Source organism: Rhinolophus sinicus, chromosome 11 (genome assembly GCF_057876585.1).
Source record: "Rhinolophus sinicus isolate RSI-liver-muscle chromosome 11, RSI-T2T, whole genome shotgun sequence".
NCBI lineage: Eukaryota > Metazoa > Chordata > Mammalia > Chiroptera > Rhinolophidae > Rhinolophus > Rhinolophus sinicus.
Window position 1 is genome coordinate 8,061,836 of NC_142511.1, and position 13,082 is coordinate 8,074,917.

The 13,082-nt window shown below is 44.2% G+C and overlaps 1 protein-coding gene across 2 annotated transcripts in view; it reads right to left on the bottom strand.

The window, feature by feature from the left end:
• The window catches only part of ASTN1 (astrotactin 1), a 290,620-nt gene that overhangs the window by 54,956 nt on the left and 222,582 nt on the right, over positions 1–13,082 (bottom strand). For both annotated transcript variants that reach the window (XM_019728300.3, XM_019728222.3), the window contains exon 16: positions 12,716–12,904. In XM_019728300.3, the coding sequence (XP_019583859.3) occupies positions 12,716–12,904 (189 nt within the window). The remainder of the gene's footprint in view (positions 1–12,715; positions 12,905–13,082) is intronic.

Below are 13,082 nucleotides of genomic sequence, written 5' to 3' on the forward strand. Positions count from 1 at the left end.
CCACGCTGGCTTCCCTTGACGCTACTCCACCCAGTGCAGGAGGGAGCCTAACAGACACGTGACTGGGACACTGCAGGGGCTTCCTCTCCGGCATACTGGCCGGGGTTCACGTGGTTCTGCATGGCCACGCTGGCCTCTCCAGCTTCTAGCCGGGCCACGGGCTGCTCACTCACGCTGCTGCAATCTCACCAGTCCTCCTTACCTCAAGTTTTTGCACTGGCCAGTCCCGCTTCCTGGGATGTCTTTCCTGCAGCTCGTCCTCTACACCTCAGCGTACGTGCCACTCAGGCCTCCCCTGATAACCCTCTCTAGAGTGGGCAGAGCCTCTGTCACCCTCTACCACGGCACCCTCTTCATGACCCTCACGGCCGGAAGTTCCTAATACTTTGTTTGCTCTTTATTTACTTCTTTACATTCTCTCTCTTCCATGTCTGCTCCCTGAGAGCAGAAATCGTGTCTGTCTTACAGTATCACTTGCCCAATGCCTGCACAAGGTGGAAAGTAAATATCCATTGAACGACCGAAAGCATTTTTTAAAAAAATGGCCAATTGAATTATAAGAGAGATTGCCTTTGGTTTCAATTTGTTTTTATGTTTTTCTGTACATCATTCATAACCTCTACCAGCCCGGTGAATGCAAGATAGATGCTCTGCACAGGTCCCAACATATTAACTATCCTTGAAGAGAAATACTGGGGCAGTTTTGAGGAATAACATCTCTTCCTCCTACCCAGCCCTGTACCCGAGTGCAGAGGCCAGGAAAGCTTGAGGGCTGACGTCCCCTCTTCGCCCTCATCCACATTACTTTGATCAGAAGTGACTATGAATCCCCAGTGAGCAGAATCTATGGCAGCACCTACGGGGACCTGCAAAGAAGTGGGCACAGACTTCCTTCTCTCTAAAGGCAAAACAGACCAAGTAAAAATACAAGAAGCCATAAACGCCCCAAACACATCAATATATATAGAACCAATTACCACAGTAATTGACTAGGCTTGTAATAAATTGACAGGAAGGCCCAGAGCCATGGAGGCACATTCAAGGAATGACTTTAGAAGTTGCCTCTGTGGAATCAAGCTGACGAAAGAAAAACCCCCAGGAAACAGAAAAATGTCACGGGAGTCCAGGCTGTTGATTTACCCGATTAGGTTGTTTTTCCCCTGTCACTGGCACTCACATTTCACCTACAAAGCACATATTTTAACTGGCAGATTTATTGAGACGTTGAGCTGGAGAAATGCTTCTTTCTACTTTTCCTTCTTTTCTGATTTTTTTTATCAGCAAAAGCAAAAATATACGAAGGTCTTTTCGAACCCATATGGTCGTTGCGATTGCTCTAAACGGAGGGCTCTTGTGGTATTAAATTCTGACTAAATGGCATGAACGCTGTCCCTTGCCAGACTTAACGCGGGTTGACGGGCCGTGTGTGGTGACGACTTAGCCGAGTCATCTATTCCTTGCTAATTAAGTTGGGCTGTGAGGGGAGACCAGTGTGACCACTCTCTGGAGCCCTTGGGCATGAACTTGGTTTAGTTGGAAACGTGGACTAACAATCATAAACTGGACCTGCACACATGGCTGTTTGCCAGTCCCTAGTATTTAGCCCTCATCCTGATCACTTGTTTGAATGTCTAGCCTATTCTTCTAATGCCAAATTGCACCCCTCCACCCCCATACACACAACAATCAAACCTGGAGATGTACAGGAGGGATGATGAAAGGGTGGCTGGTGCCAGGGCGTTGGAGGGGAAGCTGTTTGAGGATGTGCTGCCTTAGACAACATGCTGTCATTTCCCTTGGATGGGACAGAGGGGAGAAAAAGGATGGCATTCACTCACTCATCCATTTAGCCAATATTTATTGACCGCCGGCTAGATGCCGTGCTCTGCACGGTGTGATACATTCCAAGAGATGGGGCGTGACGTGGGGCAGCAAGTGATGTGGCCCCAGCCATTGCTGACCCACTCACACCTCAGAGAATACAAAAGTGTTCCTCGAAAGCAGGCAATGACAGAAATCAGGAAAAGACAGGAGCCTAAGGAAAACACAAAAACTCCTGCTATGTTATCTCTCAACCCCAACGTCCAATTCCGGTGGGACTTGGGTGGTTAGAAGGGCCAGCATCCCACCTCTGGGGCACAGGAGAAATCTGTGTCCGCACCTGGATACAGGTGTGCACCAGATGGCACAGGTACAAGGGAAGGCAGGTACAGCTGGGCACTTGCATGAATTTCTCCCCCTTTGCAGAATGCACCTGGTAGTTTCTTTGCACTGAAAAGGCAATTAACACCCAAGCTTTATCCCCAGGGTTCCTTTCCCACACAGAGCACATTTTGATAGCTCCTACCCCCTTCCTCACCAAAAAGAATAATAAATAAATAAATAAAATCCCTCTCATATGCATGGGAGAAGTCATGCTTATTTCTTGTTCTTTTCCCAACAAAGGGGCTACAAACTGGGACTGAAAACTGTTGCCAAAGTACGTGATGTTAATGCTGACTTTGGGGTGGTTTGACTCCCCTGTTTCAGATTTGTGACTTCTGAAATATCCATCAGTGTTTCTGGGAAGAGCACATTTACCCAGGGCAAGTTTTATTCATATCTCTTTGAAATTCTTATCAACTGCTATTTTGTTCAAAAATAGTGAGCTGAACTGTAAATTTCATTAAAACAATGCTAATAATAAGAATAATAATGAGTCAAAAACACACTCAACACTTACAGAACGCTAGACGTTGTGCTTCATACATAATTATTGTATGGAGTCCTTACACAATCCTTACTTGTAAGATACGTATGCTTAGCTCTGTTTTACAGACATGGCAACCGAGGTTCACAGCCATTAAGGAAACATCTCAGCAGCCACAGCTAATAAAAAACGTTGACTCTGAAGCCTTGCAACAAACAACTACATTGAACTCCTTCCATTGCAATATCAGTTGCGTTAACCTATTTAGCCTTGAGCCAGGTGTTATTAAATGTTGCTTTCTGTTATCAGACGTAGGTATCATGGGCTGAGTATACAGTCACAGGACATTAGAAGTAGAAGAAAGTCTAAGTATCATCTAACTCAAGTTAGTTATTATACAGATGGGAAGATCATTTTGAAGAGGGTTAAGTAACTTACCCAAGATCGGCTGGCTGGCTGACAAATAGCTCAACTGTGACCAAAACTCCAGGTGTCTTGATTACCCATCCCGTGTCTTCTCTTCAACATGCTGCCTTTGCATACGATGGGCAACAGAGACATACTACTGCTTAAGACACAGGCACTCATCCCAAAAGATGCGAGGACCTCAACTGATGTCAAGTTCAGATTTTCACTTTTGATGTCACGTATCCCTTGCATCATCGTAGATTTTGTAATATTTTTCCCAACATAGTTTTTTTTAAAAAAAAACTATCAGTTGTGGGATGGAGCCCATAACTTAAGATCAAGATAAAAGTCCTGGTAGACAGATGCATTGTATTATTAAGACTATAGACAAATGTTTATTTCTCTTGGGTCTATATCACCCTGGCCAGCCCCCCTGAGCACCGATCTACATGTTGGATACAATAGGACGGGCTAAACCCATTGGTCCCATCTCAGCTTGCTGAATCTAGGAAAGCAGAGCACGCTTTCCAGAAGTAGTTTCTTCTCTTCATATTCCCTCAGAGAATCCAGGTCCCTGTTTTCTCCACAGCCATGTTGGTTACCAGCCTAAATATTTACCATGTAACTTCTCCTGGGCTCTACATTATACTAGAAGCTATGAGAATTCAAAAGATTATGAAGCCTTGGTGTTTGCTATTTCCTCTGCCTGCAATGTTATGTCCCCCATGTTTTGCATGCCCAGCTCCTTCTTGTCTAACAGGTCTCAGCTCATACTCACCCCCTCATGACCAGGATGGAGGCTTTTTCTGTGCCTGCCATCTTAGTCACCCTCAATCCTCTAGCCAGCCTCTGTTTTTTGTTTCTTCATAGCATCTATCACTAGAAGAATTGCTTTCATGTAGGTATTACTTGCTACTGTCTCTCTCTTCATTAGGACAGAAGCTCCCTAAAAGGAGGAACATTTTCTGTGTCATTTACCATCAGATGCCCGTGCCTAGAGCAATGTTTAGATATAGAATGTTTTAAATAAGCGAATAAACAAGCCCACTGCAAGGACGCAATCCATCGAGTTGTGAAGACAAAGCTTACGTATTTGGAGTACAGAATAATCTAGAATGCTGTCTAATTAACTACTGCATTGTATGTTACAGACAACACGTCACTATTATCAGGCCCATAATTATTTGAAGGGAGTTTGCTATCACCAGCGGAAGTGTCCCATCAGCTAAAATACCAGCTAGGTTAAAATATGAAAAACTCTGTAACAATTTGCAGTTTCTGTAGGAAGAAAATGGGGGTCTCTTGAATGCTATTTTTAAAAAGCTAGAGAGAGAATGCTTGAGATCCTCAGATCAGGACAGTATAAAGTTAAAAAAAAAAAAAATACCCAGCTTATCGCCTTTAATCCTGACTGTGGGCATGTTTCCAATTTCTCTCAGTGCTCAAGGGCTTAAGACTGTTCAATTCTGTGCAGAAGCCTAATGATCAATGCTTTCATCAGGGAAACGTCCTGGTCCATTCAGGCTAGTCTTCTTGTCTGTGACACTCCTCTGTGGAGAGGACACTAGGACACACCCCAGGAGGCCACGTGCCACGGCTCCGGTGCTGAAGTCCCTGCACTGGACAGGATGAAGAGAGGTGATGATGGAATCCGCTCTCTGCAGGCCTTTGAGAAAATGATGGAGCCTTTCTATTCAGAATGTGGTCCTTGGATTCGCAGCTTTGGGGTCGTCTGAGAGCTTGTTAGACATGCAGACTCAGAATCTCCATTTTAACAAGTTCCCGGGTGATATACGTGCACAGTAAATTTTGAGATGCTCTACTGTATAGGAAAACATACATTACTCCAGCAACTATGTCATCATCACAGATCCTGGCCCCAAACTATCACACAGCAAAATCAAAAATCCAGCAAACTCAAGGTGAAAGGCAGTGGCTCCACCAGGCAGGAAGTGACACCAGGGTTAAGTGAGAAAAGCTTTGTACCAAAAGCTTCGCAAAGGGCCTGGCTCACAGGAAGGGCTCAAAAACAGTCACTGTTTGGCAATATTATTTGCAGTAACTTCCTCCCTCAACTTCCAGCCCCAGTTTGCTCTGGACTCAGCATCAGAGCCTGGGGACCTAAGTCTCTAATTACATCCTCACACATATGTTTAGGAAAGCTTAGTTTCTTTTCGAAGACTCCGTTTGTGATACCACCAGGCTCGTTTTCAGCAGCGCCTTCATCAGGACTGTCTGCCTGGCACACAGCTGTCTCCTGTACACCCCCCTCTCTGCTCACTACAGGGCTTTGCATGGAGCAGGCCTTCAGCATATATTTGTTGAATTAATTAATTAATCCTTTACAGAAAATAGCTCTATGCCTTAATTGCTTTGCTACTTGAATGCTAACTTCATCATTGTAAATGTGCATAAAGAGAGCCTTCGGAGCAGGCTTCAGCCTTAGGGTTTGTAAAACATAAAGCATTCTAGAAATTTAAGTTATTAGTCTCCATTGGGTTTCTATGTTGTATCCCTAACTTAATCAGGTGTTTCTGCCACGAATCACAATTACACAAGTTAGCCTACAGACTGCTACAGGAGCATTGCACACAGAAGACGGGGTCTCCATGGACCAGCACCCACTAACTGCAATCAAAGGCTGACTGCTGATTCAGCTACTGTCGTGCGTTCAGTCAGAGCAGAAATCTGTTCACAACCCCGGGGAGACGGACCAACTGAGTCTGTCTTGGGTTCTATTCACGCAAAAATAAAGTGATGGAAAGTGGAAAACATGGTGTCCTTTGTAATGAAATACAATGCCATGGAGGGTTTACTCCTTTCTCTGACTCTAATCTGACTGAAGACTTCTCAGAGCTGGGGGGCCGACTTAAGGGAAAAACGATCAGCTTGTATCTTGGAAGGAGAGGCAGCTATTCTTCTTGGCTTGCCCCGCAGAAAGGAAGCAAGTGGCTCGGAAAAAAAACCAAACAAAACGGAACAAAAGAAAAATAACAGGGAATTTTGGACGAGGAGGGGCAGTGGAAAGGCTTATTGCCAACTGTCAATGCAGATAACCCCACCGATACGCACCAAAAGAAACGGCAAGAAAAAGCAATGGCAAAGGTCAGATCTAAAGTAACAATGAAAGTGATATTGGAAAAGGAAAGGAAGAAAGACCCAAGGAAATCCACTCCTGAATGGAGTATAACAAAACAAAACAAAACAAAAAGAAGAAAGAAAGAAAGAAAGAGAGAGAGAGAGAGAGAGAGAGAGAGAGAGAGAGAGAGAGAGAGAAAGAAAGAAAGAAAGAAAGAAAGAAAGAAAGAAAGAAAGAAAGAAAGAAAGAAAGAAAGAAAGAAAGAAAGAAAATGTACTGTGCTTAGTATGTCAGGTGGAAGATTAAATTTAAACCCTTGGAAGTTCTTATTTGCAGAAGGTTCATTCTTTTTGGTCACTTCTCTGGATCTAAAGCTCTTTCCTAGTTTCTTCTGAAATAACAACAAAATGAAGGGTTTGTTCTTTCAACAAACGTGGTTGCTAATTATACATCAGGCACTGTTTCAGGGATGAAGACTCAAAGATAAACAAGAAATGGTCATATTATTCCGTACTTCCTCCCACGTTTCTATCCAAAGTTCAGCTCACTGTAGATACAATTGTACATTTTGATTTTTTTTCTGTTAACTTCATAAGTCTTCACTCAAGGTAAACACATAATTTTCAGAATATATTTTTCAGTGTTTTAAAAGAGTTTTATTATAAAAGCGGCACATGCCTACTGTGGCAAAAGCAATACAGAAGTTTTTAGTATAAAAAAAATAAAATTCCTTACCCCATAATCTGGAATACACACACACACACACACACACACACACACGCACACACACAAACCGGGGGTGCCAAAAAAAACGTATACAAGTGGACACTTTGGACACCGTTGCCCAAGCAGTAGTTCGCCGTAATCAGAAGTGTCTGGACGCTGATGGTAACCACTTTGAGCACCTCTTGTAATTGCAGAAGTCAAACGTGACTTGTATTCATCTTTTGTTATTGCTATAGATTGAATATTACAATTTTAATAGTTTTCCTTTATTAAAATGTGTATGCATTATTTTGGCACCATCTGTATCTACAGTGAGAGAGAGGCTAAAAAATTATATATATTTATATATGTGTATATGTGAATATATTTATATATATAAATTTTTTAAAACAGACAAGACCCTGACATATTTACTCTTCTGCAACTTGCTTTGTCCACTTCCAAATGGCTGGAAATAGAATATCTCAGAATGGACAGACAGTACACTGGTAGCAATGGTTGCCTGGTTGCCTCTGGGAAGTGGAACTAGATTACTAGGAAGAGTGGGAGAAAGATGTATTTTTCACTTTATTCTCTTTTATACATTGTGAATTTTTTATATAAATAAACTTTTTAAATTAAAAAAATAAGAGAGAGAGAAACATGGCAAGTGCTGTCAAGTCCACTGCCATGGGAGACAGACAGACAGGGAGATGACAATACAGGGCCATGTGAGGAACGCTGCCAAAGAATACATAAAGGAGCTACAGGAGCAGAAAACAGGCAGCAAAGAACTCTGCCCCGAGCATCAGGGAAGGCTTGGTGGAAGGGGTGACATCTGAGCTGGCTCTTGAAGAGCAGGAAAAAAGACATGGCAGAACGGAGGGAGAAGAGAGGACAGGGTTAGACAGGCAGGGCATGTACAAAGTCTCAGAAGGGAGAAAAAGGCTCAGTGCCTTCTTCCAAACCAGTGGGAAACTTGATCCAGAGTCGGAGCCTGACACTGGGCCATGGTCTCATTTAATTGCCAATGGCAGTTTATAGAGCTGAAGGGGGCAATTAAAAACAACGACAGCAAGAACCAGAAATCAGAGCCAGGAACGCTAATTTGCTGATCCTAAGGTCCCACGGAAAGAGGAAAATCTTCCCAGAAATTAGGCAACTGAACAGACACCAGGAAAAGGACAAAAACAAAGTTGCAAGAGGTGGGCAAGAGAGGGACTGAAAAGAAAATTTCTAAGTGAGAGAGAGTAGTTGTGGAGAGTCTAGAGGGCATATCTATAGCCTTAGGACGGGGTAGGGAGGGCGTCTCTGAGGACGTACAGTGGAGGCTAATGCAAGGGTTAGGGATTGACAGTAAGTAGCCTTGTCTCATCAGAGTGGAGGATGCTTGGGATGGGGAGTGGTCAGTAATGCGATAGCTAGAGAGGGCAGCGGATGTGGCAGGCTGAATACTGACTCCCAAAGATGCCCAGATGCTAATTCCTGGGACCTGGGAAGGCCACCTGTGAATGGTAAAAGGGATTTTGCTGATATGCTTAAGTTGAGTCTCTTGAGATGGGGAGATCATCCTGGCTTACCTGAGTGAGCCCAATGTAGTCAAAAGGGTCCTTATAAGAGGAGTCAGGAGGAGTCAGAGAGACGGCCATGTGCCTCAGAGTTAGGAGTGATGCACTTTGAAGACGGAGAAAGGGACCACGAGGCCAGGAATACAGGTAGCCTCTAGCAGCTGGAAATGGCAAGGACAGAAGGGACCAGCTCTACTGATACCTCGTTTAGACCACTGAAGCTGATTTTGGACCTCTGCCCCCCAGAACTGTCAAAAAATAAAGCCCCAAGTTTGTGGTCATTTGTTACGGCAAACATAGGAAACAAATGCAAGGAGTGAAGTCATTTTCATGCCAAGAAGGCAGGGAGGAATTAGTGAAGGGCTTCCAGCTGAACAGTCACATTATGAAGTGGCATTTCCAAAAGGTAACAGATGGCAACATGGAGAATGGACTAGAATGGCAGGAAACGGAAGAAAAAGCGACACATAAGGATGCTATTTCCATACTTCTTATGAGAGCTGATACTGCAAACGCATACAATTTGGGGAACTGGACAGGAGAAGACACCCGCTAAAGAAACATTTAGTTGGTAAAAAGAACAGAACTGTGTAAAGGGTTGGATGCCGAGGATGGAGGAGAGCATCCAGGTCTCCTCACGTTGTATTCTGACCCATCACTGTAGTTCACGAATCTACTAGGGGATATAGAGAAAAGAGATATTGTTCATTGAGGTGCCTGTAGAATATCCCGTAGGAACGCTAAATGCTACGGGGTAAATGAGGTTTTGAATCTTAGGGAAAAAGGAAGGATTAGAAATGTAGGTTGAGGTAGATAATCACCCAGACACAGTGAAGAAGACATGAACAATAAGAATGAAATCCTGGAAAAAGGCCAAAATGTAAAATGATTTCTTTACAGAAGCAAGGGCAAAAACGAATGAGAAATAAAGGCCCAAGTTTTTGTCAAGAGACTCTGGACAGAATAGCGCCAGGGACACTGAGGGAAGAGAGAATTTTCAAGAAGGCAGACCTGGTCAAGAGGAACAAATTCTTTAGCTGAGATAGCCAAAATGGTCACAGAAAAGAAACGTGAACCTCTGATTAAGAAGGCTTGATTTCCTTCTCCACAGCTATTTCTGTAGAGCGAAGTGGTTGAAAGAAGTCATTTGAAGAGTGAAAAGAACTTGAGGAAGTAAAGAAAAGGCATATAAACTACCTGCTCAAGAAATGAGATGGGATATATTGAAAGGAAACAGTGGTACGAGTTGTGTGTTTATAAACCTGTGATTTGGGGGGAAGGTGTAAGGTTGATGGAGGGGTAAGTCAGTGGCTGAAGAGGTTGTAAAGGTGAAAAAGGAAGAGGCTAATGAAGGGGTGAGGTTGAGGAGGAAGCAGAGGCAGGAGAGAAAGTGTACTGGTGGGGGGTTAGCCTGAAGAGGAGAACCCCACTACGTTTTCTGAAGCAGGAGGGCAAATGACGAGGTGAGAAGATAATGTAAGTTTAGAAGTGAAGAGAGGGGAGGTTGGGAAGTTCCACTTCTGATAGTCTTTATTGGCTCTGTTAAAAAAAAAAAAAAAATTAAGACAGGCGAAGAGTAAACACTGAGAAATGAAGTATATTTTTCACCAGCTTCAGTCAGAATTATCTAGAGACAGCTGCTCTCACATGTTGGTATGGCCAAACCAAAGGATGGCAGTATGACAAATACGTGTCTGTTGGAGGGAAGGTGGTCTTCTGAAGCACCAGCCCCAAATATCCATCCCTGCATTCTCATCAGTCAAGCATAAGTAAAACACGGGACAGGTGTATCGTAAAACCCACGCAGAAAATCACCACATCAGAAGGGCTTTCCCACCGTTCCCCCCACTGCCACCAGCAACAACAACAACAAACAAACAGATGTTGAGGGCTCGCCACATGCTGTGTTAGACCCTGGAAGGCCGAAGTTGCCTAAGGCATGGAACTGACCCTTGAGAAGTTTTGCAGTGATTTGTAGACAGAAGAAGAGAATCTTTATTCAAGTGCCTGACCTGAGAAAGCTTCTCACATACAGGAGGATTCCTAGGAACCCTACACTGTCAGAGCTGGACACGACCACAGAGGGCACTACAAGTGAGGTCCCAGTAGTTAACTGACTAAACAAAAGTCACCTGGCAGATTCTAGAACCCCAACCCTTAAGTCCTGTGTTCTTTCGATTTCGTTTCACTACCGATCAACCTTGCCTATTGAATCTGTATGCAATTTTGGGTATCTGAGCATAGATACAAAAGTAAAGACCAGAAGAACCCTTCCACAAGTTGGTTTCTAAAGTTAGCACAGGCAAGAACGTATAAGCAAAGGACTCGAGTCCAAAAAGGTGTCACTTTGATGCTGAGGTTGGTATAGCTCTCTCAGAACACTTGTTACCACTAGTATATAAATCCCATTCCAGACCAATCCTCTCAGAGTGCAGCAAAGCAGAAGAAAATCTTCCTTTGTCTTACGCACTTACGATTCTTAATCAGTAGCGTGCCTTCATGCAGGCTTTTGGAATAAAAGGAAATGAGTGCTTGGAGAGGAGAAACATATTTAAGAGCAAAAATCCGACCAAACAATAAGAAAGATAAATGCTAGGACGCAGAAGACTCAGGAGTGGGGGATGGGATACACGAACAATTGAGAGATTAAAATAGACATACTAAAACATTTGACTATCTTGTAAGATCAATAACACGCAAGGGGTTGGATGCATCGGATTTATAAGAACTAAAGTCAACAGTTGGACTGGGACAAAACTAGGTCCTGAGTGGCAAGAACAGCTTCATGAGGGGTACGGCCTGGTGCCAAGGCCATGGGCAGGTTTCCCTCCTAGGCTCAATGTTTAACCTTAAGGACACCGCGATGCTCAAGAAAGAAGCAAAAACAAACAAACAAACAAAAACACAGAAAAAAAGCAAGGGGTCAGAGCAGGAGTTCTGGGGCAGGTCAGACTCTCATCTGCCAGCAGTCCCAAAGGCTGACAATCCTTGAATTACTGGCAAACAGAAATAGAGGCGGAGTTAGCCTTTTGGTTTAGTCACTAGGCTGTGGCATGGAAACATAAGAAAGCTTTGCCAGCTGGAAACGGCCTTATCTCTATTTGCTTACATTACACTCCTTTCTTGGCAAATTGGAATCAGAGCAATTTGAAAATGCTCAAGTTTGAAAGGATAACAGAACCCTGTGGTTGTGGGGCTTGGGGGAAATGGCTGCAGCAACTCCATCCCAGACACAAGTTTTTTGCTTCTTCTGGAAGAAAATGCCCAGAGGACAGACTTTCATGCCTCTGTTACCTCTGAAGCAAGATAAACAGGAGTATGTGTGGAGCTCAGAGAACCTAGAGCATCTCAGCCACGAGGGACCCCTTTCCTCACTGCAGCACTGCTGACACCAGGGGGTCCCTCACCTCAGAGGGACCCGTGATCATTCAATTTTAGGACGACCTACTTCTTGAGTTTTCATTGTGCTAATTTCATCACAAGCCCTTTAGCAACTCACACATCCATAACTGGACCTCATCAGAATGCCAGGAGGATTAGCTCAGGAGAAGAAATTCCACAAATGGCAATTCTAAGCCAGTTTTGGTTGATCGGAATACAAATTTACCAGCCAGTACTCCTCCAATGCCAGGAGGTGAATTGAGAAGGTTTGAAAAATCCCCATTTCTTATGCTTACGTGGGCTGAATACTAATTTCCCATCAGACGGTGGCTAAGGATACATCTGTGAGGCTGTTATCTAGAACCATATAAATACTGGGGCCAACGGAAATTTCCTCATAGCACAAATCCGTAGGAAAAATGGGCCCACCGTGTTTACATGGCAGGATGCAGTTTACTGTGTAGTTACTCTAAGGGGTTGCTGGCCAGCACAGGCTGGGATTGCCGGAGGCAGGAAGTAGCAGGAGACTGTAACACTCTCTTCCTTCTCCCTTACTCCGCAAGAACATTGGAATTTGCTGCCCTGGCTATGGTAGCAGAAGGCATGGTAGCCAGTTAAAACCTGTAGAGGGTTGTCTACGACAGCTAACAGTGACCATATGATCTTAATGCCATCCTGCATCTGAAGTTTCCCCCAGACACCCCCACATTAAGATTTGGTTTTAGCAGCCAAACCTTGGTATTTTTAGGGACGGGCACAGAGCATCACGGCGACATCTGAATTAGTCCTTCATCTATAGACTCCTGAAGTTTGGCCCTATGCATTGCACCGAGGCAGCCAGTACTTGCTTGGGGTGTCAACGTTGTTGATAAGCATGCCACTCACCTTTGCTAATGTCCTCATATTCCAGCCAGAGTCGCCGTTGGACCTGCTTGTTTGGGTACCAGATAGAACAGGACTCCTCAAAGCCGTAGATGGCTTCCTGGATGTAATGATTGCCGAACTGGTCCAATAAGGCCACAAAATCCCCACGAGAGGTAGCCCCATCCAGGGAATGCAGAGCGTTGTTGAGGGCTACGAAGAAACATCACCCAAGAGGGACAGTGAGGACTCCCAATAAGAGTGTCTGGGTCCCCAGGCCATTCAACCTCAAGTATGGAAGTGACTAGGTGGCCCAGAGCGAGCTGGAGAGCTGGCAGGAACTCTATCAGGTGAGTGTTTCCATTTGGCTAAATCAGATCTTTCAGTTCTG